At 42.6% G+C, this 27,258-nt stretch overlaps 3 protein-coding genes and 1 long non-coding RNA gene across 4 annotated transcripts; 3 read left to right on the top strand and 1 right to left on the bottom strand.

Moving 5' to 3' along the window:
* The first annotated feature begins 5,816 nt into the window (after positions 1–5,816).
* LOC115667096 (galactinol synthase 2-like) lies at positions 5,817–7,069 on the top strand. Its single transcript, XM_030588711.2, has 2 exons — positions 5,817–6,192; positions 6,287–7,069. Exons 1-2 carry the CDS (start codon positions 5,854–5,856, stop codon positions 6,953–6,955), a joined length of 1,008 nt encoding a protein of 335 aa, XP_030444571.2. The 5' UTR covers positions 5,817–5,853; the 3' UTR covers positions 6,956–7,069.
* Positions 7,070–11,352: 4,283 nt separating this feature from the next.
* Positions 11,353–12,762, top strand: LOC115667097 (galactinol synthase 2-like). Its single transcript, XM_056309513.1, has 2 exons — positions 11,353–11,819; positions 11,914–12,762. Exons 1-2 carry the CDS (start codon positions 11,484–11,486, stop codon positions 12,592–12,594), a joined length of 1,017 nt encoding a protein of 338 aa, XP_056165488.1. The 5' UTR covers positions 11,353–11,483; the 3' UTR covers positions 12,595–12,762.
* Positions 12,242–22,065, bottom strand: LOC130137670 (uncharacterized). The gene is made up of 2 exons (XR_008816037.1): positions 21,904–22,065; positions 12,242–12,882 (listed from the first exon to the last, which is right to left on the bottom strand). It is a non-coding gene; the product is annotated as an uncharacterized LOC130137670 (long non-coding RNA).
* On the top strand, positions 20,407–21,855 carry LOC115667406 (galactinol synthase 2-like). The gene is made up of 2 exons (XM_030588987.2): positions 20,407–20,851; positions 20,946–21,855. The coding sequence occupies exons 1-2, from the start codon at positions 20,519–20,521 to the stop codon at positions 21,624–21,626; spliced, it is 1,014 nt and encodes a 337-aa protein (XP_030444847.1). The 5' UTR covers positions 20,407–20,518; the 3' UTR covers positions 21,627–21,855.
* Positions 22,066–27,258: the final 5,193 nt, after the last annotated feature.

Genomic DNA, 27,258 nt, shown 5'->3' with positions numbered 1-27,258 from the left:
AATCGTGTTTGTTCATTTGCGCCAATTCGTACAGTAGCATAAAACATTATCATTTTGATTTCATAAGCTACAATAATCGAATTACGATTAGAACGTATTAACTCGTATCGATATATCGGTTAAGCATACCGTATCGTGTCACTGCTGTCCGATTTCGTTGGCTCATTAAGGATTAGAAAAATCGTGCGTTCAGTTAGTGTATCACTAGTCCGCTGCAACTTTGCATAAGTTTGAAGCAATAAGTTTGTTCAATTGACTTGAAGTAACAAGTTACACGTTATTGGATCTCCATCAGATCTTTCATCAATGTATATCACTATTAAATTGGTGACATTATAATAATTCAAACTTCTTAAGAATGTGCAAATCACCTATAAAAAGCAAGATTTAAAAATACCCCCCTCTCCTCTCTCTCTCTCTCTGACCCACTAGTGGGCATCTCTAGCGCCTCCGCACATGTTTTTGCTTTCATGTCGGCCTCGCCGTGTTGGTTGCGAAAACGGCACCAAAGATCTTCAATAGCTAGAATCTACGATAGTGTAATCGGAAAAAAAAAAAGAAGAAGAAGAAGAGGGATTTGCGCCATTTACACTTATGGCTGTCGATTGATTGTTATGTAAAAATCCTTCACGAAGGATACTTCTTCGTGACAAGTTTACGATTCGATGGCCACCATTCGACACCGACACGTGCAAATACCGGCCCATAAATAGTAAGATTTTCAAAATTCAAATATGAAATAAAGATGTATCTAATTTTTCATACATTCCGGATCAAGAGTACATAAGCTCACATATTACTGCGGCTTTCTATTTCTTGCTAGTAGAGTCCATAAGAAAGACCGTGGGGGGGTGGCAACTCGTGTTACCATGTCACAATCGTGTTTGTCCATTCGCGCCAGTTCGTACAGTAGCATAAAACATTATCATTTTGATTTCATAAGCGACAATAATCGAATTTGATTTATAAGGCACAAGTGCTTATCCTTTATTACTTTCTGGCTCGATGCTTCTGCATGCTAATCAGCTAGTCCGTTGGAGCTTTGCATAAGTTTGAAGCAATAAGTTTTCACAATTGACTTGAAGTAACAAGTTACACGTTATTGGATCTCCATCAGACCTTTCATCAATGTATATCACTATTAAATTGGAGACATTATAATAATTCAAAGTTCTTAAGAATGTGCAAATCACCTATAAAATGGAGGTTGGGCAAATTTTCTTTCATGTTGCCCATAAAAAGCAAGATTTAAAAATTCAAATCCGGAAATAGAAACACACATCACTCTGGTAATGTTATTATAAGTTACACCACGTATACGTATATTGATGTGCGTAACACATGAATAAAATAGCCCCCCCTCCTCTCTCTCTCTCTCTCTCTGACCCACCACAGGGCATCTCTAGTGCCTCCTCCGCACATGTTTTTGCTTTCATGTCGGCCTCGCCATGTTGTCCCACATTGGATCTAATTAAGAATCTTTATATCTTACCTTATTAGATCAATACCGCAAAACGGTAAATTATAATCTTAATTAATCTAGCAATCCTTACACGCCGCACTGTTTTCACCACCATCCAGCACAACGAGTTATCCCCCATCTCTCTCTCTCTCTCCATTGAGTTGTCGGGCCTCCAGATCTGGAGGCGATGACTCTTAAATGACCTTTAGACTCGATAACGAGGATGGCAATGAGAGAGAGAGAGAGAGAGAGAGAGAGAGAGAGAGAGAGAGAGAGAGAGAGAGAGATCTGTTGTGTGAATTTGGCATTAACTTAGATTAGACATGCATCACGATCCTACCTACGACAAAGTTGGATAGACACGCACATCGCGATCCCACGGAAAAGACAATACATGAAGACTAGAGTAGGATGTGGCTAAAATCATAGGCGGAAAAAATGACATTAGGGCATCCGATTTGTCAAGAAACCTCGACAAGTTCAACTTTTGACTAAAATTACTATTTATGATAACTTAAACGTGCCAACATGGAAATTTCCTAACCCTCTAAGAGGTTGGTAGAGTGATAAGGATTTTGGACTTGTGGGCAATTGATCTCAAGTTTGAGTTTTTCTGCCATCCACTTTATCATATCCTTAACTTACATGGAGGCTAGTATGTGGGTTTGGCTAGTTCTTTCTCGATTAGTGCCTGGTCGGTCGAACTTTTATAGTGCGACCGGTGTGAGAGTTCAGGTCATAAAAGAAAACATGGAAATTTCCTCTATTTCTTCGTCTATTAAAAGCAAAAGAAGGGTGAACAACAGGGATTGAGCTACGTGGCCTATTTGAGCATTTCCTTTCATTTTTCTCCCATTATTTTTGTTCCTTTATTTTAAGGTTGCGAGCACCGACATATATAGATGATCCGCCTCTCAAACGATCGACAGATTAATTTGTCATTAGTGTTTTGCAACTGTCGGACGGATCAAAAGCCATTTTTATAGAATCAAAGAGCACGACAATTCATTTTTATTCTTTCGAAATGCCATCTCTAAAATATAATTAATTCATTTTAATAAATTACGATGCGTCAATGACTTGCAACATCTATGTAGAATGCGAAAAAGATCATTTCATTGTAATTTCGTGAAATTTTGTTTTTCTTGCACGTTAGCACGGATTCTTTTTTCTAATATAATCTTAGCAAAGCTGGAGATTAGAGGTACACTCCTCTAGAAGAATAATGGATTGAATATTCAAAAGAATCAAGAATATTCCATATGAGATTCTTAGATTGGTAAGTCAAAGTCGCTTCATGTACAGTGATACGTCGGTCTAAGATAAGGAATGTTATCCCCCTTAGAGATGTTCAATTCAGTGTTTATTATTCTTAGAAGGACTTAAAATATTCTTGATTTGGAGAAGACTTTATAGCTTGCATTTTGATTAATCACCTTATTAGATTAACGGATTTGGTGGACCCACCTCTTCTTGGTTCAACTAACATACCTGGAAAAAGGAAGGAGGAGGCGCCCTTTCGCGCCACGTGTCCTTGCACCGTCCTTTGAACGAGGAGCCGACACGTGGAGACGGCAGGGGCAATGGACTTCCATAGACCCCGGCGGGATTCCGCAACAACGGGAGCAAGACGCCACATTGTGTTTTCAATTTCATTGAGGGGCACCACTTGGCGTGGTAGCCCCTATAATAAGGAGATTGTAGCATTATTTATTAAATCACAAGTTCAAATGGTGTCACGAGCGAATCTCTAATCAGCTCGTACACTTATAGAGGGACTGAATAGGTATGATTCAAATCGACTAGTTATTAGCATGCCTGTGAGACCTTTATGATAACGCCCTAATTATACCGTCGGTCGTCCCTCTCCACTATCTTACTGATAACTTTTTTTTTATTGGGCAGTGTGTATGCAAAGTCCAACTTGCCTAAGTTTATGACACTTGGTGTTTGGAAGATTTATGTAGCAAAATTTGAGTAATTTTGCGCTAGGTTACTCGCTACAAGAGAAAACTTGCCCTAAATATGTAAATCGCTCATCCCTATGTAAGTAATCTTATGTTTAAAAAAGAAGTGGTATTTTCACTAATTGATACGATATATAGAACATGCGCTGCACGTTTACTCCCTAAAGTTAAAAATAAGTCAGATCATTACGTTACGCTAATTTTGAGTCAATCGTTCTCCCTGTGACTAGATTTCGATAGATAAATATCGTTTTCATTTGACTTGCCATAAAAGTCATTACTTAAAATCATACTTATAAACCTCACAACCTACTAAACCAAACCAAAATGGCCTAAAAAAACTGCTCATCTAAGTAAAGTTTAGTCTATTGGTGCAGCACAACTTGCTCAGTCGATATCTTACTATTATTATGCGAGAGAGAGAGAGAGAGACCCACGAACAAATTCTAAAGTATGACAGACGTGTAAGGGCTTGCCACGCGTCCGCAACGCGGCTCCCGACGGGCTTCTTAGTTCTTACGCTTTCATGCATAAAAGGGGCAGCGGGAAATAAACAAATAGAGGACACGTGGAATATTCTCGGCCGTGGACGGTGCGGCGGTGGTTAACCGGCGCGTTTTACTAGCGAATTAAAAGAAATTATAAATTCCCTCTTTTCTTTTTCTCTTTTCACCGAAACTTTGCACGAAATTGAGAGGAAGCTTCTCCAAGGGGGGCGCAGGATCCGGTGCTGCTCGCGTGTAGCTCGCCGCGTGGAGCCGCAGCATCTGATCTCTTGATCACTGATGCCGAGAAAAAAAAATTCCCAAATGCATGGAGCAAGTATGTATGAAAATATATTGAGTATAGGTATAGCGTATCCTCGAGTATTTTTATTTGTATTGTCTACAAGCAAATTAAAGAGCACGCCCGTATAAAAAAGATAAATATGTTTTAGTATGATTCGATCTACTCACTGGAAATATGCTTAATTTTTTATTGTGAAAATGTAAATGACTTAATTAACTTACCTAAAAAGACGGTTTCAATTTTAAAGTGTCGAATATTTAAAGAATCGCGATTTACGTACAAGGGATTTAGCTCACTTTTGAAAGACAATTTGATCATCGTTTCGTAGTTTTATATTATTATTCATTTTAGTGTAAAACAAGAGCTTTTGTGACATCATAATTACAAGACTGTACTGACGTATTCGTATAATTAGAGGAATATTGCAAGGGTTATTGTTTTAAATATTATATAATTAAGTCAGTAAGACACAGTGGAAGGTGCGGTTTCTACGGATAATGTCATGCAGTTGCCCAAAAGTGGGAGTCAACAAGTCGATCGTCGCTTTCATGAGAAAACTGCTACAACTCTTCTAACTAACCGATATAATACATATATAAACCCAAAAATAATAATAAAAAAGAAAAAGTCAGGAAATTAAACCCTATCCCACCCGACAAAATAAAAAAATGCAAAAACAAAATGACAATGTCGATCGAATAAACATATGTATTTATATCGTGCCAACTTGTAAATACTAGTTGAGTTCTGGTGTCGACCATGGCAGTCTTGATCATGATATATATTTCTCGATTATAAATTTATAATTTACGATTGCACGGTGTAGATCCAAGTGTTTATTTGATCAACATAGCCAATTTTTCGCCTCTTATTTTTTTGGTTGTTTGGAAGGGGGTTTGCTTTTCAACTATACATTATACTTCACACATTCTTTTCTTATCCATGTGCTTTTTTTTTCTGGCTAAGCTTATCCTCCTACTACGTCGTCGTTTAGTCAAAAGAGGGTGTGGAAGTTTCTCATGAGAGCGACCATAGACTTTGTCATCTCCCCACTTTTGGGCAAGCGCGTAATGTTATCCTAAGGAAAAACAAAATTACGAGAATACCCTAGCCCCGTCTTGTGATCGTGAGGTCGGTCGCCGGGGTTACATTAGTAAAATCGCAAAAGTAACTTGACTCTTTTGGTCTTCCTACAGGTTCAACAGCATTAACTGTATGATCTCGCAATATTCTAGCACCCTCCACCAAACCCAGATCTTTGCTCACCGACCGTCCGATCTACTCACGCCGACCCACGTGGACTCGGATCTAACGGTGGAGCTCCGAAAACGACCGCGTTTGAGGCGAAATGGCCCGAGATCTTTGGCTTGTCGGCAGTGGAACTCGTTGGTTCAAGCAGCTTCCATCCCATTGTCCCGATCATAGGAATTAGGAAAGTAATCACCGGATTATCTCCAAAGATTTAGTCACCTTAATTAAAAAATTATTTCTCCATCTCTATATAAACCGTGCATCCTCCTCCTGCCAAATCCATCAACGACTCATCAAACTCAGCCAAGCAATTGCAAAACCTTCTCAAACACAACTTCTCCATTCCACACTCTCAGAAAACCGCAAACCTTTCCTGCCAAAGATATGGCTCCCGTCATCGCCGCCGCCGATGCCGCCGCCAATGGCGTCGTGAAACCGAAGCCCGAGGAGAACCAGCCTAGCTGTGCCTACGTGACGTTTTTGGCCGGAAACGGCGATTATGTCAAGGGCGTGGTCGGGCTGGCCAAGGGGCTGAGGAAGGCGAAGAGCAAGTACCCGCTCGTGGTGGCGATCTTGCCGGACGTGCCGGCGGATCACCGGAAGATCCTGGTGGATCAGGGCTGCATCGTGAGGGAGATCGAGCCCGTCTATCCGCCGGAGAACCAGACCCAGTTCGCCATGGCCTATTATGTCATCAACTACTCCAAGCTCCGAATTTGGGAGGTATGCTTGTTTCTTGATTATATCTCTTTGTATCTTAGATTTAGGTTGTGAGCCTGGTAATATTCAGTTATTGATCTTGCTTATTGAATTGCAGTTTGTGGAGTACAACAAGATGATCTACTTGGATGGAGACATCCAAGTCTTTGACAACATTGACCACCTCTTTGACCTCGAGAACGGCTTCTTCTACGCGGTCATGGACTGCTTTTGCGAGAAGACATGGAGTCACACCCCTCAGTATGAAATTGGGTACTGCCAACAGTGCCCGGACAAGGTCCAATGGCCCAACCATGCCGGCCCGAAGCCGTCTCTCTACTTCAACGCCGGCATGTTCGTGTACGAGCCAAATCTCGACACTTACCACGATCTGCTCGAAACCCTCAAGGTCACACCTCCGACTCCGTTTGCTGAGCAAGACTTCCTGAACATGTATTTCAAGGACATCTACAGACCGATTCCTAATGTGTACAACCTGGTGCTCGCGATGCTGTGGCGTCACCTTGAGAACGTCGAGCTGGACAAGGTGAAGGTCGTTCATTATTGTGCCGCCGGGTCGAAGCCGTGGCGGTACACGGGCGAGGAAGCGAACATGGACCGGGACGACATCAAGATGCTGGTGAAGAAGTGGTGGGATATCTACGACGACGAGTCCTTGGACTACAGGAATATCGTTGCAGCGAAGCAAACGAAATGGGATCGATTCCTTGCGGCGTTGGCGGAGGCCGGAGCTTTCCGCTTCATAACCGCCCCGTCCGCAGCCTAGCTGTTTGGAATTAGGGTTGTGTTTACAAGTGTGTAGAGCAATTATAGAGTTAAATACAATTGGAACTCGTTGCTCTTTTTCTTTTCCTTGAAAGGGAAGGTTTTTATTTTCCCTTTCATTTCCTTGATTTGGGGGTTGAAGATAGAGATTTCCCTCAATTTTTTTTTTCTTTTTTCTTTTGTTGAGTGATGTGTAAAAAATATATGCTAAACGAAATTTCAAATTAATATATATTATTTTTGTTGTATATCTATAGTAGTGGAATTTTTCTTTTAAGTACGGTTAATTCCCAATGGACACAATTTGATAGACTATTATATGAAGATAATGGTGAAAAGATACGAGCTGCACTTTCACTCTTTTGCACATGTTCTTCTTACTTTCTCAAAAGGAAAATCTCTTTTTCACCGTAGCACGAGCAGCGGAGATATTATGATATATTTTGTAAGAATACACCTCTTAAAATACAGCTTTCCGAACTTGCACTTTACCACTTTTCACTTAACAATATTACTCGCGAAACCTCGGTACATGTCATCGTACCGATATCTTGTACCGATGTTAACTCTGTATTAAATTCGTCTTTCCCCTCACAAAGTCGTGCATTGGGTGATGGGCAAAATTTCCACCCTTGAAAATGTAAACCGATGTTGATTTGTCATTCATTTGGAATCTATTCTAGAAGGTAATATAGAATCGTTTTCATTGACGGACCAAGACCACCAACGCATCTACATGCGAAGAAATCAATACGAGTAACACAAATAGATAGTGGAAGAACACACTCTTCTGCATTTACAGTAATATTAAAAGAAGGTGCGTATTGCTGTATTAAAACCGTTATATCGTAGATGTACAGAGCATGCTCTAAAAGTTCCAAAATGAATGAGCAAGTTCCAGATGCGATGACCGAATTTTGGAAACTCGTTGTGTGTTCCATTTCACCTATTCGAATGTAGCAATACTCCATCTCTCTTAAAATGACCGACTCGTCTTTGATTAAAGCATAATCCGCTATACCACCGATGTTTTGCCATCCCTTTTTCTCGTGTAATTTGGATATATCAAAAAGAGAAACATTAGTCTAGATCTTTGAAGTACTATTAGCTAGAAACTCGAACACTGATTTGTAAACTTGGTTTATATAAAGTAATATGTATTATTTATTTCATGTTTAAATATCATTTATGGTGTTTCCCATTAATTCGAAATCAATTTTTAAAATCAAATTTTTGTGTCCAGGATCACTCAACCTTAATGGAAGGGGATGCTCTTGGTTAAAAGAACAAAATAGAAATATTTGTTTGCCATGGGTTCTTTAGAATGATAGCTCGACATTTACTTTTTACTTCACGCAACATTGAATCAATTCGGGATACTGGTTGAAAGCTGATGATTTATTATTTTCTTCTAACAATATTCAAAGATCATCATCTTTAAGAATATCAAAATTCTCGTTTCTCGGGTCAACAAGTTCGCGAAGAAGAAGACAATTAGTCACTAATTAATTGGGTTTAGCTGCTATTAGTATGTAAATTTCTTTGGTTAAGTAAGAGATGGACCCTCCTCCCTCGGATCAACTAACATAACTGGAAAAGTGTGAAAAAAGTGACTCCAAGGACGCGCCCCTTTTCGCCACGTGTCGTTTTCACCGTCCTTTGTATCAGGAGTTGACACGTGGACCGGTGTGGTGGGGCCTCGCGCGTTGGAGAAAACTCTAACTTAACATCTCACGTACCGGTCGATGTGCTAATATTCTAATACTATAGTGCAATGTCGCCGATCTAATTGAATGCGTCCTTTTTAATTTGTGATTTACAGTCATACATTAAAGAATTAAAAGAAAAAAGCCATCTTAAAAATGACATTACATCGGTATATCAGATAACAACTTCTTGAAAGGACCCAAGATTAAAGTTATATGTTTGACTAATTCTCTGCCTTTCTCGTCGTGTTTTGTCAAAAATTGAAGACGATGGACTTTTGTGGGCTCGAATGGGAGGGATCGAATTGGGACTTTGTAATATAGGGCTAATTCGGGGTTTTAGTTGCTCGATCAAGAAATCCCCGTCACCACGTTTTGTTGAATGTTATGCCATGGGACTTTTAGTGATGATTGGACTAATATATCAAATAAATTAAGTAAGTCTTGGCTGAAAAAACTTGATTGCACTTTCTCTCAAAGGTTTAAGATGAAATAAGATTAATTCGAAGGTTTAAGACTCCATTGAATTTCATACAATAGATTTAGGAGCATTTGTGCAATTTTCTCCATTAATAGTAATGCTAAAGGACAGATTGATGGCCGATTTAGTAAAGCTATTCTTTGATTTTTTAGCTACCATTTCGATTTATCGCTTATTAAATTAACGGATTCGGTGGACTCACCTCTTCTTGGTCCAACTAACGTAACTGGAAAACAGTGGAAAAATAAAATAAAATAAAAGAGGCCTCCCCAAGAAGGCGCCCTTTTCCGCCACGTGTCCTCGCACGTCCAATGAGGAGCAGACACGTGGAATGTTGAGGAATTTCAATTCTAGGTTCCAAGAATTCCGTGTAGCTCAGTCGATTTCTTGTTTGCGAAAGGGGGGGACCCACCACTACTCCCAAAGTCCGACAGACGTGTAAGGGCTTGCCACGTGTCGGAAACGTAGCCCCATGCAGCTTCCGACAGGTTGCTTATGATTCATGCATGCAAAAGGAAAAGAAAAAGGGCAAATAAAATAAAATAAATAATGCGCGGAATATTCTGGGCGCTGGACGGTGCCCTGCGGTGGTAGTTAAACAATAAACAGTGGGTACTACTATTTACTAGTGAATTAATATTATAAATTCCTCTTCTTTTTTTTATACCAAAACTTGTGCGAAATTGAAAGGAAGCTTCCTTCCCCAGAGCGCCGGATCCGGTGCTGCTCGCGTGTAGCTCGCCGCGTGCAGCGGCAGCATCTGGTCCGTCGAGTTCCCTCATCGACGCCAAGAGAAGCTATCTCAAGTGCATCATGGAGCGAGAACGAGTGAAAACGTATTGAGTATAGCGAGTGTATACACTCGAGTATTTTATTTGTATAATTGTACAATCAAATTGAAGAGCGCACGTTTTTGCGTGTGGATAAAATAAATACATGTTTAGGAAAATAAACTTAACATCTCTTTAGCAAAGTAAAAATGATGTAATTAAACTAAAAAAGATAGATGATTTGATTTGAAAATCATCATATAGATTTAAAGGATCGTGAGTCGCGTAGCAGAGATATAGCTCACCTTGGAATCACAACTTTGATCCTCCTTTAATATTATTAAGTTATTATTCATTTAGCGTAAAACGCGTGATTTCGTGAAATTTATTTGTGAAAGGCTAATACTAAAGTGATTTTCTAAAATCCTTAAAGTTGGCATAATTGGTTGAGGTGTCGTGGCCAGAGATCATTCTTTCATATCCTACCGACTGCGTCCAAACTGCTTTGGTTATAATCGCTTGTATATGTCAAATGTCTGAACTTAACCGGTTCATCAGGTTTGTAGGGTGTTCCACAACTACTAGTAGCCAGGTTTTCGCTTTCATGCCCCTAGATAAAAAGAAATTGAGAAACATGTGCTACATGGTCAAGATAACTATGATCAACACCAAAGTTATATAGGATTGATGAGTTGACACGACAAAAACATACATACTTATTTAATCAATAAACTCATTTTTTGCCTAGTTATATTTGTGGGGTTGGGTTCGTTTTTCCGAATATATGTTACCCCTTGTACAACTTTATTCTTTTTGGGCATTTGGCTAAGCTTATCCTTCAACTACATATCGGTAAGTCAAAAAGAGTTGTAGCACTTTCACATGAGAGCCGACCATAGCCATGTGGACTCCCAATTTTGGGCAAAGTGCGTAACATTATCCTCGGAAACCGGCCCTACCACGACAGCCTATAAACTTAAATTTGTACATTTGAATCATAATCACCCTCGGAATGTTCCCGAATTTACAATAATACCTTCGTGTGGTCTTGCAATTATGAAGTCGGTTGCCAGGGTTATAGTAGTAAATCCGCGAAGAGCTTGACTTTTGGGTCTTCCAAAAGATCCAACGACATTAACTATCAATATTCTAGCACCGTCCACCAACTCCAGATCTTTGGTTACCGACCGTCCGATCGATTCACACTGACCCACGCGGACTTCGATCCATTGGTGGAGCTCCAAAACGACCTCGTTTAAGGAGAAATGGCCAACTGGACAGACACTATCTTTGGTTTGTCTAAATTGTCGGTACGAAACTCCTTGATTCAAGCAGCTTCCATCCAATGTCCCGATCACAGGAATGAGGAAATCAATCGCCGCATTATCTCCAAGATTTAGTCACCTTAACTAAAAAATTATTTCTCCAACTCTATATAAACGGTGCATCCTCCTCTTGCCAAATTCATCAACTCACACTCAGCCAAGCAAATCGCAAAACCTTCTCAAACACACGCTCTGCAACCCCCTGACGCACTTTCTTCACACAGACAAACCTTTTACTACCAAAGAAATGGCTCCTGTCATCGCCGCCGATGCTGCTGCTAATGGCGTTGTGAAACCGAAGCCCGAGAACCAGCAGCCCAGCTGTGCCTACGTGACGTTTTTGGCCGGAAACGGCGATTACGTGAAGGGCGTGGTCGGGCTGGCCAAGGGGCTGAGGAAGGCGAAGAGCAAGTACCCGCTCGTGGTGGCGATCTTGCCGGACGTGCCGGCGGATCACCGGAAGATCCTGGTGGATCAGGGCTGCATCGTGAGGGAGATCGAGCCCGTCTATCCGCCGGAAAACCAGACTCAGTTCGCCATGGCCTATTATGTCATCAACTACTCCAAGCTCCGGATTTGGGAGGTATGCTTGTTTCTTGTTTATATCTCTTTGTATCTTAGATTTAGGTTATGAGCCTGGTAATATTCAGTTATTGATCTTGCTTATTGACTTGCAGTTTGTGGAGTACAACAAGATGACCTACTTGGATGGAGACATCCAAGTCTTCAACAACATCGACCACCTCTTCGACCTCGAGAGCGGCTTCTTCTACGCGGTCATGGACTGCTTTTGCGAGAAGACATGGAGTCACACCCCTCAGTACGAAATCGGATACTGCCAACAGTGCCCCGACAAGGTCCAATGGCCGGACCACGTTGGCCCGAAGCCGCCTCTCTACTTCAACGCCGGCATGTTCGTGTACGAGCCAAACCTCGACACTTACCACGATTTGCTCGAAACCCTCAAGATCACACCTCCGACTCCATTTGCTGAGCAAGACTTCCTGAACACGTACTTCAAGGACATCTACAAACCGATTCCCAATGTGTACAACCTCGTGCTTGCGATGTTGTGGCGTCACCTGGAGAACGTCGAGCTGGACAAGGTGAAGGTCGTTCATTATTGTGCTGCGGGGTCGAAGCCGTGGCGGTACACAGGTGAGGAAGAGAACATGGACCGGGACGACATCAAGATGCTGGTGAAGAAGTGGTGGGATATCTACGATGACGAGTCCTTGGACTACAAGAACATCGTTGCTAGAGATGAAGCGGCAAAACAATCGAAATGGGATCGATTCCTCGCGGCGTTGGCTGAGGCCGGAGCTTTCCGCTTCATGACCGCCCCGTCCGCAGCCTAGTTGTGTATAATTAAGGTTTTTTTCATAAGTGTGTAGAGCAATTACATAGAGTCAGCTACAATTGGAATTAGCAGCTCTATTTATTTTTTCCTTGAAAGGGAAGGGTTTTTTTTTCCCTTTCATTTCCATGATTTAGAGTTTGAAGATAAAGATTTCTCTTAATTATTATTTTTTGTTTTTTTTTTGTTGAGTGGTGTACAAATCTATGTTAAACGAAATTTCAAATTAATGTGTTATTTTTGTTGTATATCTGTTGTCGAAGAATTTTCCTTAAATCTCGATGGATACCTATATGAATGTAATGGAGGACCATGAAAACAAATAGCATCAAATTTTCTATAATCTGATTTTGGTAGAGCGAAGGCAAGGCACTATGAAAAAGGTCTAGGAGAAGAGTAAACTCCATTGCCAAACAGTTGATAGAAAGTAACTATAAAAAGAGAGATTTCAGAAAAAATACTAGATATAAAATTTTATATTACTAGATATAAAATATCACTAAGAGAGGGAGTTGGTGGTAAGATATGAGGTGCACTTGCAATCTTGTGATGATCAAATTATAGAAACTCGTTGTGTGCTCGGCTTCACCTATTTGAATGTAATAATACTCCGTCTCCTCTAAAATGACAAAATTATCTTTGACTAAAAGTATAATTCGTTGTACCACGAGATGTTTAGCCGTCCCACTATTTTCATCCAATTCGAGGATATCAAAATATGAAAATTTACTTAATATCTTTAAAGAAAATGTTAGCTAAGACTTGGTTTATAAAGTAACATATACTTATTTAATTCATGTTTCGATACATTACTCGTTGGTTTAAATATCTTTTACAGTCTGTCATGTTATTTCAAAAATCAATTTTTAATATCAAATCCGTGTCTAGGATTACTCGATCTTAATGAAGGGGGATGCCATTCTTTAAAAGAATAATAGCCCAATAGTCACTTTATATAACAGCAAATCAATTCTAGATTTTTGGTTGAAAGTTATGAAAGTATTATATTCTTTTGTAATATCATATTCAAAGATCATCATCTTTAAAAAAAATTTCAAAAGTCTCGTTTCGTGGGTCAACAAAGTTCTCGAAGAAGACAATTTAGTCACCAATCTATTGATTTTTAGCTGCCATTAGCGTGTGCAATTCCTTTGGGATAAAGTAAAAAGATGGGCCCCTCCCCCGGATCAACTAACATAACTGGAAAAAAAAAAGGTGGAAAAAAGAGACTCCAAGGACGCAACCCATTTCGCCACGTGTCCCTTGCACCGCCCTTTAAACCGGGACTCGACACTTGGGCCGGTGCCATGAACCAAAAGCGAAAGACGCGCAAACGGATACCCGTGCGTGGCGGGGCCCCGACCCGACCGTGTTGGAGAAAATTCTTTACATAACATCTCATATACGGCATACGAGTGGTAGTATCGCCAATCTGATCAAGTGCCTCTTTTTCATTGGATTTACAGACAAACATCCCCCTCAATTGGGATGGGACAAAATTCCCACCATTGAATATGGAGACCAATGCCGATTTGTCGCGCATCTTAGCCTTTATATGGAAAGGCAATAGAGAATATCTTTTCATTGAGAGAGACCACCAACACGTCATGTGCGAAGAAACCGACGCAAACGATACAAATAGATTATAAAAAGACAACACCCTCTTGAAGGGACCACAATTAAAGTTATACTTTTGTTCGATTCTCTGTGAACCTAACACGACCACCCTTTGTTATTTCTGCTGCAGAATCTCGAGTTTCATCTTCGTCTTGGCTCTGAATTTTGCTGCCAAGACTGGAATTGAGGTTTCTCAGGGAGAATAGGGCTCCAATGGGGTGGGACTGATTTGGGGATTTGAGGATTATGGGCTGATTTAGGGCTTTAGTTGCTCGATTAAGAAGTACGCCTGAATATCAGTCCACGTCGTGCCATCGTTTTGTTGAATATCAATCTACATCATGCCTTCGCCGTTACGCGATGATTGATTTAGTAAAAACTATTCTACCAAAGACCTACACAGCATACTTGAAAAATTCAAAATGGATGGGCAAATTACAAATTATAGCATGCGATGACCAAATTATAGAAATTTGTCGTGTGTTCTTCTTTCCACGCATAATCGAATATGGCAATACTCTACTTCCGTAATAACGAACTTATCTTTGACTAAAAGTATAATCCACTTTATCACGAGATGTTCGATTCTCTGTTTCTTTCATGTTATGTGGAGATATTAAAATGTGAAAATTACTATAGATCTTTATGAGTAATGTTAGCTCAAAGACTGATTTGTAAATTTGATTTATAAAGTAATATGTAGAGGTGATTAGTGCACGAGCAAAGAACCAAAAGTATGTTAGCTTCCCTTTGCTTTTTATTTTTTCCCGTCTTTTCCCTTCTTCTACCTTATACAATCCGAACCATCTGTTTTTGTTGCCAGCATTAATCTCTCTCTCACACACACAAACAAATTGAAGGCCCCCAACCTTGCATAACACGTTTAAGAAATCAATTCTCGTATAAATGTGCAAAAATGTGCTTGAGCGTATATTGACCTGTCTAAACGTATCTAAGCATGTGGTGTTGTTCCAGGTAAATGGTAATTTGTTTGATTAAAGGTGTCTAAGAATGTGATAAGAGCGTCGAAAGGTTCAATCCGTGAACAACATGTTTTATTATTTGTGTCTAAATGGGTTGTCCCATTCATGACATGAAATTTATTAAACTTCAACAAAACACTCTTACTTTGGTATCGCGTAAATGGATCATTTCGAAAATTGCTAGCCTTAATTGAAGGTGATGCAACTCCGGAGCATGGTCGGATGTGGAGGGGGGCGAGTGGCAAGTGTGTGGCGACGAGCTAAGGGTGTCAATGGTTCGGGTTCCCACTGATAACAGAACCAAACCGAACATGAAAGATACATGGTCATTGTGACCCAAACTGTGAAGAACCCAAACCGAAACATGGTTCGGTTTGGTTCAGGTTTTCGGTATTCTTTTTTTTTTTGGTCGGTTCTTCCTCCTCCTCCTCCTTCCTTCGTTCTGACCTTTCCTCTGTTTCACCTCATTCAAGACTACCACAAAAATCCCAACCATCCTCCAGCATTACCACACAAAATCTGAGCTAGATCCTTCGATGGCAGGCTAGGGCCAGAGCAAAGTCTTCCCAAGTCATCAAAGGAATCAATCTTGTGTGGAGCAAAATATGAGGCTAGATCCTTCGCCTCCAAGCTGGGAGTGGAGGAGCAGATCGGAGGGGTTGGTGCTGGTGGAGTTTGTGGTGGTGGTGGTGGAGGGTGGGGAGGGGGGACTGGAGGCGCATGAGGTGGTTGATGGTGGCGTGTATGGTGTGGAGCTGGTGAAGGAGGTGGTCGAGGACTGAGGCAGTGCAATGTGATGAACACTAAGCCTAATTTGACCTCCAATCGATTAAAGAAAAGCGGACATCATTACAAAGAATGTTAATTAATCAAAAGTCAAAGTGCCCGTCTGTCATTCATCGTTAGGGTAACTTTTGGGTTGTTGGTTCAAGACAAGAGAGAGTGCTTGTGAACCTGTTTTATTCACTCAGGTGAACAACCTTGCTTTCCGAGATAGAGACACATTGTAACTTCATGAAATAATATTAAGCTGAGCCAAAAGTCCAGTTGAACAAACACAAAGGGATGATGATATTTCGAATATTAGCGCCAGGCCGTCGTACCCTAAGTGCATTCAATCAGAACTCCTGTAAATGTTAGGCTAAAATTCCCGGGTACAAAATGGAGTAAAAGCCGTCGTCGGGGGTGAAGAAAAAAATCAGGATTTACGTGCACGTTTAGAAGGACATCCTTGGGAAGGATACTTAAGAATGACCTTCACGGTTGGAGAACACTTTGGGTGCGACAGAATTGTCTGGGCCACTTCAAGCAGACCTCATGGATCAATTACCTTGGATTGAAGTGCACAATCACTTTCAAATAGCGGTTCGAAGTGCCCATTCAGTCTCAAATAAGGGCCTAAGTTCGCCAGTTGGTCAAATGCTCACCACCCGGCAAGCACGTCACTGTTTCGACGATCGGAATAAAGGCAATTTCGTCTTTTATTTTTTAATTTTTTTTCTTTTTTATGTTTTTTTCTTTTCCTTTTCCTGTTCTTCTTCTTTTTTTTTTCCCTCTTTTCCCTCCGCCGGCCATAGCCAGGGCTAGCGGAGGTTACCAGCCTCGGGCAGAGGCTGCCCTCGCCGGCGAAGGCGGCCCTCGCCTAGGCTGGGCGAGTGAGGGCGACCCTCGCCCGACGCCGGCGAGGGCAACCCAGGATTGGGTGAGGGTCGCCCTTGCCTGGGCTGGGCGTGCGAGGGCGACCCTCCCCCGACGCTAGCGAGGGCGACCCTCGCCCGACCTTGGGTTGCCCTATGCTCTCACCGGATCTGGAGAGGGTCACCCTCGCCCGCCTAGCCCTGATGAAGGCGGCCCTCGCCTGATGCCGGCGAGGGCAGCCTCCGCTCGAGGCCAGCAACCTCCGTCGGCCACCAGGGCCGGCGGAGGGAAAAGAGGAAAAGGAAAAGAAAAAAATAGAAAAAGTAAAAGACGAAATTGCCCTTGTTCCGATCGCCGAAACAGTGACGTGCTTGCCCGCCGGTGAGCATTTGACCGACCGGTAAACTCAGGCCCTTACTTGAGACTAATTGGACACTTCGGGCTCCTATTTGAGACTAATTGGACACTTCAGGCCCTTATTTGATATATCTACTTTGTACCCCTTTTTAATAAAATGACCCCACTTTGGGTATTGATTTGAAATTTTCCCCCACTGGACTTTAGTGATGATTGGACTAATATATCGAATAAATCAGGTAAGACTTGACTGAAAAAAACTTGATTGTACTTTCTCTCAAAGGTTTTAGGCGAAATAAGATTAATTCGAAGGTTGAAGACTCCATTGAATTTCATGCAATAGATTTAGGAGTAGGGCTGTCAAAATAACATGATCAAACACGACCCGATCCGAACCGATCCGACCCGACTTGACCCGACCCGAAAATTTTCGTATTGGGTCGGGTTAGGCCTCAACTTGTTTGGGTAACAATAAAGATAATTGGGTATTGTTTTGAATTTATTGAGCTCGGGTACCCAAGCACAACCCAAACAAGGAAACGCTGTAGATCTCTCTTCCACGTCTCTCTCACTCTCTCGCCTCTTTTGCGATCTCTTTTACGATTTCTAAGTCCTCCATCCATGGCTTCCACAGCCTCGCAAAGAGCGAGACCATTGAGTTCCCGATCGAGTCCGACGGCAACCGTACCAACGACATGACCAGCCCCGGCGGCGCCATGGTGCAGGGATTTATGCTCGGCTTGCACCAATCTCGATTCGTGCTGCCCGTTCTTCTTCCCCTTTTCCTACGGAAGCCATTGATGGTCAGGATTGAAGCCCGGAAATGGCGGCCTAAGGCCCTCTGCGAAATCAACAGCTCTCCTCATGCGAAGCAGGTCTTTCTTTTTTGTTGTTGTTTGATTGTTGTCTTCGGCTCGGTTGTGGAGGAACTCGAGACTGGTTGATGGCGAGCAGATATGAAATGGGCGTGGAATGAATTTGGCAGGTTTTTGAGATGATGAGAAAGCAAGAACAGAATCGTTTGGCTGAGTTTGAAACATGGAACCTTACCGGATCGACCGACCGATCACTTGGCTATATCTTATTCGGGTCTTGTCTGCCGGGTCGGTAGACAAATGTCTAGTATTTGGATCGGGTCGGGTATCGTGAAACTCGACCCAACCCGACTCATTGACACCCCTATTTAGGAGCACTTGCGCAATTTTCTCCATTAACGGTAATGCTAAAGGAAAGATTGATGGCCGATTTAGTAAAACTATTCTCCAATTTTTTAGCTACCATTTCGATTTATCGCTTATTGAATTAACAGATTTCGGTGGAGTCACCTCTTCTTGGTCCAACTAACATAACTGGAAAAAAGTGGAAAAATAAAAAAAATAAAAGAGTCCTCCCCCCAAGAAGGCGCCCTTTTCCGCCACGTGTCCTCACACGTCCAATGAGGAACAGACACGTGGAATGTTGAGGAATCTCAATTCTAGGTCCAAGAATTCCGTATAGCTCAGTCGATTTCTTATTTGCTAAAGGGGGACCCACGACTACTCCCGAAGTCCGACAGACGTGTAAGGGCTCGCCACGTGTCCGAAACGTAGCCCCATGCAGCTTCCGACAGGTTTCTTATGATTCATTCATGCATGCAAAAGGAAAAGAAAAAGGGAAAATAACATAAAATAAATAAATAATGCGGGGAATATTCTGGGCGCTGGACGGTGCCCTGCGGTGGTGGTTAAACAATAAACAAGTGGGTATTACTATTTACTAGTGAATTAATATTATAAATCCCTTCTCTTTTTTTTTACCAAAACTTGTGCGAAATCGAAAGGAACCTTCCTTCTCCAGAGCGCACGATCCGGTGCTGCTCGCGTGGAGCCGCAGCATCTGGTCCGTCGAGTTTCCTCGTCGACGCCAAGAGAAGCTATCTCTCAAGTGCATCATGGAGCGAGAACGAGTGAAAACGCATCGAGTATAGCGAGTGTGTACAGTCGAGTATTTTATCTGTATGATTGTACAATCAAGTTGAAGAGGGCACGTTTTCGCGTGTGGATAATACAAATGCATGTTTAGGAAAATAAGCTTAACATCTTTTTAGCAAAGTAAAAATGGTTTAATTAACCTAAAATAAATAGATGATTTGATTTGAAAATCATCAGATAGATTTAAAGGATCGTGATTCATGCAATAGAGATATAGCTCACCTTGAAATCACAATCTTGATCCTCCTTTGATATTATAAAGTTATTATCCATTCAGCGTGAAACACGAGCTTTCTGTGAAATTTATTGGCGAAAGACTAATGCAAAAGATGATTTTCTAACGCCCTCAAAGGTTGGCATAATCGGTCGAGGTGTCACGTCGTTCTCAGCCCGGAAATCAGAGATCGGTCTTTCAGATCCTACCAATTATGTCTAAATTACAATCGAAATATATGCTGTATAATCAAGATAACTATGATCCACACCAAAGTTCAATAGGATCGACGAGTTAGCACGATAAAAGCACATACTTGTTCGATCAATATACTCTTTTTTTATTTTTTGCCTTTTTTTCTTTGTGGGGGTGGGTTCGTTTTTCCGAATATATGTTACCACTTCTACAACTTTATTCTTTTTGGGCATTTGGTATATATATATATATATATATAGGGTTAGTCAAAAAGAGTCGTAGCACCTTCTTATGAGAGCCGACCATAGACACGTGGACTCCCAATTTTGGGCAAAGTGCGTAACGTTATCCTCGGAAACCGGCCCTACCACGACACCCTATAAACTCAAATGTACATTTGAATTATAATTACCCTTGGAATATTCTTAAATTTACAATAATACCTTGGTGTGGTCTTGACTTTTTGGTCTTCCAAAAGACCCAACGACATTCATTAACTATCTCTCTCGCAATATTCTAGCACCGTCCACCGACTCCAGATCTCTGCTTATCGACCGTCCGATCGATTCACACTGACCCACGTGGACTTCGATCCATTGGTGGAGCTCCAAAACGATCTCGTTTAAGGAGAAATGACCTAGCTTCGCCCCCACTGGACCGACAAGATCTTTGGTTTGTCTAAATTGTCGGTACGAAACTCCTTGATTCAAGCAGCTTCCATCCAATGTCCCGATCACAGGAATTAGGAAATCAATCGCCACATTATCTCCAAGATTTAGTCACCTTAATTAAAAAATTAATTCTCCAACTCTATATAAATCGTGCATCCTCCTCTTGCCAAGTTCATCAACTCACAGTCAGCCAAGCAAATCGCAAAACCTTCTCAAACACACGCTCTCCAAACCTCTGACAAACTTTCTTCACACAGTCAAACCTTTTACTACCAAAGAAATGGCTCCTGTCATCGCTGCCGATGCTGCTGCTAATGGTGTTGTGAAACCGAAGCCCGGGAACCAGCCCAGCTGTGCCTACGTCACGTTTTTGGCCGGAAATGGCGATTACGTGAAAGGCGTGGTCGGGCTGGCCAAGGGGCTGAGGAAGGCTAAGAGCAAGTACCCGCTCGTGGTGGCGATCTTGCCCGACGTGCCGGCGGATCACCGGAAGATCCTGGTGGATCAGGGTTGCATCGTGAGGGAGATCGAGCCCGTCTATCCACCGGAGAACCAAACTCAGTTTGCCATGGCCTATTATGTGATCAACTACTCCAAGCTCCGAATTTGGGAGGTATGCTTGTTTCTTGATTATATCTCTTTGTATCTTAGATTTAGGTTATGAGCCTGGTAATATTCAGTTATTGATCTTGCTTATTGAATTGCAGTTTGTGGAGTACAACAAGATGATCTACTTGGATGGAGACATCCAAGTCTTCAACAACATTGACCACCTCTTCGACCTCGAGAACGGCTTCTTCTACGCGGTCATGGACTGCTTTTGCGAGAAGACATGGAGTCACACCCCTCAGTACGAAATCGGATACTGCCAACAGTGCCCCGACAAGGTCCAATGGCCGGACCACGTTGGCCCGAAGCCGTCTCTCTACTTCAACGCCGGCATGTTCGTGTACGAGCCAAGCCTCGACACTTACCATGATTTACTCGAAACCCTCAAGATCACACCTCCGACTCCATTTGCTGAACAAGACTTCCTGAACAAGTACTTCAAGGACATCTACAAACCGATTCCTAATGTGTACAACCTCGTGCTCGCGATGCTGTGGCGTCACCCCGAGAACGTCAAGCTGGAAAAGGTGAAGGTCGTTCATTATTGTGCTGCGGGGTCAAAGCCGTGGCGGTACATGGGCGAGGAAGAGAACATGGACCGGGACGACATCAAGATGCTGGTGAAGAAGTGGTGGGATATCTACGATGACGAGTCCTTGGACTACAAGAACATTGTTGCTAGAGATGAAGCGGCCAAACAATCGAAATGGGATCGATTCCTCGCGGCGTTGGCGGAGGCTGGAGCTTTCCGCTTCATGACCGCCCCGTCCGCAGCCTAGTTGTGTGTAATTAAGGTTTTTTTCATAAGTGTGTAGAGCAATTACATAGAGTCAGTTACAATTGGAACTGGCAGCTCTATTTATTTTTTCCTTGAAAGGGAAGGGTTTTATATTCCCTTTCATTTCCTTCATTTTGAGTTTGAAGATAAAGATTTCTGTTAATTATTATTTTTGGCTTTTCTTTTGTTGAGTGGTGTACAAATCTATGTTAAACGAAATTTCAAATTAATATGTGTTATCTATTGTTGTAGAATTTTCCTTTAATCTCGATGGATACCTTTTCTTAGACTATTATATGAATATAATGGAGGATTACGAAAACAAATAGCATCAAATTTTCTATAATCTGATTTTGGTAGAGCGAAGGCAAGGCACTATAAAAAAGGTCTAGGAGAAGAGTAAACTCGATCGCCAAAAACAGTTGATAGAAAGTAACCGTGAAAAAAGAAGAAGAAAGATTTCGGAAAAAGACTAAATAAAAAATCACAAAGGAAGGGGGGGAGCTGGTGGTAAGATATGAGGTGCACTTGCACTCTTGTGATGATTGTTGACACCTATTTTTAATTTGCCCAAAATTAATTGCAAAATTTAGGAGTTAATTTCTTTAATTCCTAAAACAAAAAAATATTTCTATTTAAATGCATTGCATATAGACATTAGGCATATGTGCATTAATAAGGCCTATTAGAGCATATTTTCTTAAAATTTAAAAAAAAAAAAAATCGAAATCGATTCGGGCCGGGTCGGGGCTGGGCCGACCCGGCCCTTTTCTTCCTTTTTCCTCCTGCGCGGGCCCAGCCCGTTTCCTTTTCTTTTTTCCTCCGCGCGGACTGGGCCTGGCCCGGCCCAGCTGCCCTCTTCCTTCTCCCCCGTCGCTCTCGCTGCCCTGTTCGTCTCTGCTCACCGACGGCAGCGTGACGCACGGCGGCGCCGCTTCTCACCGTCGCTGTCTGGCCAGAGGAGGGCCGGATGAGCACGCCGACGGGACTGGCATTAATGGCCAGTCCCGTCCTCCCCATTTCCCTTCTCCCTTATCCCCTCCTCCCTCTCGCCTCCCTGTTCCTCTCGGCCCTTCCTCTCGCCGCTCGCTCGCCCGCACCGGCTCCGCATGTGCCGCGAAAGTCGCGGGACAGTAGGCCGGTGCAGTAGCCATCGTCACGCCGACGCGGGGAGGCACAGGTTCGTCGTCGCCGGCTATAATAGCCAGAGAGAGAGAGAGAGGCCGGTCGGCCATTTTAGAGGAAAACACAGAGAGAGCGTGAGAGTGTGAGCTGAGAGAGAAAGAGGGCTTCCGGCGGCCACCGCGCCTCAGCTTCAGCCATCCATCCCCGCCGCCGAGCCGACGGCGGCGACACAGAGAGCCAAAGCCGCCCCGGTCGGCCGGAGGGAGAGAAAAACAGAGCAAGAGAGAAGACAGAGAGAGCTGAGAATAGAGAGAGAGAGAGAGCGAACCACCGGAACAGGACAGAACCAGCAGCGTCGCCGTCGCCTTCAGACCCGCCGTAAGCCGCCCAGCCGCGCCGTCGACCGGTGAGCATCCCCGGGTCCCGATCACCTCTGTCCTCCCCTGTTTTTGCACGCGGTCCGGCCGGGACTCGCGCCAGCCGAGTCGCGCGATTCCCGGCCCATGCCGTCGCCGGTCCCGGTCCCCACTCGCAGTCGAGCGTCAGCCGCAGCCGTCGGAGCTGACCGTGCCGCCGGAGGAGGTCGAAACCGGCTGTTTCCACCGCGCACGCCCAGTGTTCGACAAAATGCCTCAATGAGGCCGGTTTTTGTCTCGTCGCCGGCCGGCGAACGACGGTCCGACGGCGGCTCAGGTGAGTGGTGTAGCTTAATGGTGGTATGAGGGGGTCATTTTGGGGGCGGCGCCGGTCTGGGTCGGCCGGCGGGCGGCCAATTTTGGCTCCGCCGGCGTTCCCCCTGCGGGTCTGCGAGTTCGGGTCAGACTCGACCCGAATCAGCAGATCCGACCCGGGTCAATGCTCGGGTCGGATCCGTTGACTCGGGTCGGTCGAAACCGACCCGGATCAGCCGATCCGACCCGGGTCAACGCCCGGGTCGGATCCGTTGACCCGGGTCGGTTCCGACCCGGCTCGGATCCGCAACCCGACCCGGTTTAATATTATATTTTTATTTTATTTTAAAAAAAAATTAAAAAAAAATTTAAAAAAATTTTCCTTTTTTTTTTCTGTACTATTATTTATATATGTATATATATATATATATTTTTTTTCTTTTCTCGAAAAAAAAAATTCAAAAAAAAACAATTTTTTTTAAAAAAAAAGTTTTTTTAAAATTATGTTATATCTAAGTGTTTTAATTTATTTTTGTATTATTATGCATGTTATTGTCTTGTTTAAATTAGACAAGCTTGAGATTGCGCGGTAATATTTTGCATGTTATGTTTATTATCGCTGTATTATTATGTATGTTTTTTTAATACAATTGCATGAGCTGTTGTGTTTTGAATGTCATCTGACTTAGTTAAGGTTAGAACCTTAGGCTGCATGCATTGTTGTGTTCCTGACTGCTAATCGTTTCTGATTATGCACTCGCTTGATCACCTCACATGTTAGGAGAAAGGTCCTAAAATCAATCCAAATTGCCTGACAAATGCTTTCAGAAATGAACAAGGTAAAAAGGTACCGAAAGGGCATTAGTTATTCAACTAGTGTAACCAAGTCCCCGAATTCAGTTAATCTCTGGTTCGTAGGAATAGGGTGATTCTCCCATCACCCTATTTGGGTTTCTAATCGGCCCACCCCAAATCGATTAGTGGCGACTCCTCGATATAAACCACTTGCATGTTAAAAACTTAAACCCTAAGTCGCGATATGGTATGGGCTTGGGAGAGCCCGAGTTAAGTCCCGAACCTAGACTTAGCACGTACCAGGCGAGCCCCCCCTTCTTTTTGCATGTTCGATAAAAAAAAGGGCTCGGGAGTTCGGTCGCGACAATGATCAATTATAGAAACTCGTTGTGTGCTCGGTTTCACCTATTTGAATGTAATAATACTTCGTCTCCTCTAAAATGACAAACTTATCTTTGACTAAAAGTATAATTCGTTGTACCACGAGATGTTTAGCCCTCCCACTATTTTCATCCAATTCGAGGATATCAAAATATGAAAATTTACTTAATATCTTTAAAGAAAATGTTAGCTAAGAGACTCGTTTGTAGACTTGGTTTATAAAGTAACATATACTTATTTAATTCATGTTTCGATACATTATTCGTTGGTTTAAATATCTTTTATAGTCTGTCATCTTATTTCAAAAATCAATTTTTAATATCAAATCCATGTCTAGGATTACTTGATCTTAATGAAGGGGGATGCCATTCTTTAAAAGAATAATAGCCCAATAGTCACTTTACATAACAGCAAATCAATTCTAGATTTTTGGTTGAAGTTATGAAAGTATTATATTCTTTCGTAATACCATATTCAAAGATCATCATCTTTAAAAAAAATTTCAAAAGTCTCTTTTCGTGGGTCAACAAAGTTCTCGAAGAAGACAATTTAGTCACCAATCTATTGATTTTAAGCTGCCATTAGCGTGTACAATTCCTTTGGGATAAAGTGAAAGATGGGTCCCTCCTAGGGGTGAGCGGTTCCCGGTCCGGTCCGGTTCCAAGGTAGAACCGGGAACCGGTTCCCAATTTTGGGAACCGCGGACCGGACCGGTTGGTTCTAGGACCGGGAACCGGACCGGACCGACGGTCCGGTCCGGTCCAATGGAACCGATTACTTAGAGTTTAGGGTTTTTTTTTTGTCAAACACTTAAGGTTTAGTTCACATTTTACTAATTTTTGTCAATAAATTTATGTCAATGATGTTCACTTAGGGTTTAATTCACATTTTACTATTTTTTTATCAATGAATTTATGATAATGAAGTTCACTTAGAGTTTAGTTCATATTTTATTATTTTTTTAAAGAAAAAATTACAAAAATATATATTAAATAGTCGGTCCGGTCCGGTTCCCCCTTGGAACCGGGAACCGGACCGCCCGGAAACCGGTTCCGCTTTTAGGAACCGGGAACCGGACCGATAGTCCCGAGAACCGGACCAAACTCGTCGGTCCGGTTCGGTCCGGTCCGGTCCCGATTTGGGTGGTCCAAGTTGCTCACCCCTAGTCCCTCCCTCCCCCGGATCAACTAACATAACTGAAAAAAAAAAAAGGGTGGAAAAAAGAGACTCCAAGGACGCAACCCATTTCGCCACGTGTCCCTTGCACCGCCCTTTAAACCGGGACTCGACACTTGGGCCGGTTCCATGAGCCAAAAGCGAAAGACGCGCAAACGGATACCCGTGTGTGGTGGGGCCCCGACCCGACCGTGTTGGAGAAAATTCTTTACATAACATCTCATATACGGCATACGAGTGGTAGTATCGCCAATCTGATCAAGTGCCTCTTTTTCATTGGATTTACAGACACACATCCCCCTCAATTGGGATGGGACAAAATTCCCACCATTGAATATGGAGACCAATGCCGATTTGTCGAGCTTCTTAGCCTTTATATGGAAAGGTAAGAGAGAATATCTTTTCATTGAGAGACCACTAACGCGTCACGTGCGAAGAAACCGACGCAAACGATACAAATAGATTATAAAAAGACAACATCCTCTTGAGGGGACCACAATCAGAGTTATACTTTTGATCGATTCTCTGTGAACCTAATAGTCTAACACGACCACCCTTTGTCATTTCTGCTGCAGAATCTCGAGTTTCATCTTCGTCTTGGCACCGAATTTTGCTGCCAAGACCGGAATTGAGGTTTCTCAGGGAGAATAGGGCTCCAATGGGGAGGGACTGATTTGGGGATTTGAGGATTATGGGCTGATTTAGGGCTTCAGTTGCTCGATTAAGAAGTACGCCCGAATATCAGTCCACGTCGTGCCATCGTTTTGTTGAATATCAGTCTACGTCATGCCTTCGCCGTTACGCGATGATTCAGTAAAAACTATTCTACCAAAGACTTACAGAGCATGCTTGAAAAATTCAAAATGGATGGGCAAATTACAAGCTGCGATGACCAAATTATAGAAATTTGTTGTGTGTTCTTCTTTTGCGTAATTGAATATGGCGATACTCTACTTCTGTAATGACGAACTTATCTTTGACTAAAAGTCACTACAAAAAAACTGATTTTTTCCGACGAAATTTCCAACGAAAAATTCTGGAAAATTCGTTGAAAACGAATTTCCAACTAATTTTCCAACGAAAAAATTTCGTTGGTAATAGGTCGTTGGAAAATTTTCCGACGAAAAATTTTAATTTTCGTTGGAAAACTCGTGACTAAATTCGTTGGAAACGAATTTTTTTTCCGACGAATTTTTTTCGTTGGAAATTACAAATTTTTTTGATCGAAAAATCGTGGAAAGTTTTTTTCCATCAAATTTTTTTTTGGTCGAAAAATTTCAATTTCAAAAATTTTTTTTTGGCCGAAAAATGGCCCTCGCCGGTGGCGAGGGCCACCTCGTCGCCGTGAGGGCCGAGCTCGCCCAGATCCGGGCGAGCTCGAGCTCGCCGGCCATGGCGAGCTCGGCCCTCGCCATGGCCGGCGAGGCCCACGGACCGGCGAGCGGCGGTTCCAAGCACTCACGCGGCCGAGAAAGGAAGAGAGAG

This window comes from Syzygium oleosum, unplaced genomic scaffold (genome assembly GCF_021117445.2).
Source record: "Syzygium oleosum isolate NSW1041296 unplaced genomic scaffold, Sole_v2.1 Sole_v2.03, whole genome shotgun sequence".
Lineage (NCBI taxonomy): Eukaryota > Viridiplantae > Streptophyta > Magnoliopsida > Myrtales > Myrtaceae > Syzygium > Syzygium oleosum.
The sequence above is the reverse complement of the archived record's forward strand: the minus strand, read 5'-3'. Positions and strand labels throughout refer to the sequence as shown.

Excerpts from the sequence above, each read along its gene's own strand:
- LOC115667096 (XM_030588711.2), top strand. The coding sequence starts at position 5,854 with ATGGCTCCCGTCATCGCCGCCGCCGATGCCGCCGCCAATGGCGTCGTG. Across the intron at positions 6,193-6,286 it reads CCAAGCTCCGAATTTGGGAG|TTTGTGGAGTACAACAAGAT; the intron begins GTATGCTTGTTT and ends ATTGAATTGCAG.
- LOC115667097 (XM_056309513.1), top strand. The coding sequence starts at position 11,484 with ATGGCTCCTGTCATCGCCGCCGATGCTGCTGCTAATGGCGTTGTGAAA. Across the intron at positions 11,820-11,913 it reads CCAAGCTCCGGATTTGGGAG|TTTGTGGAGTACAACAAGAT; the intron begins GTATGCTTGTTT and ends ATTGACTTGCAG.
- LOC115667406 (XM_030588987.2), top strand. The coding sequence starts at position 20,519 with ATGGCTCCTGTCATCGCTGCCGATGCTGCTGCTAATGGTGTTGTGAAA. Across the intron at positions 20,852-20,945 it reads CCAAGCTCCGAATTTGGGAG|TTTGTGGAGTACAACAAGAT; the intron begins GTATGCTTGTTT and ends ATTGAATTGCAG.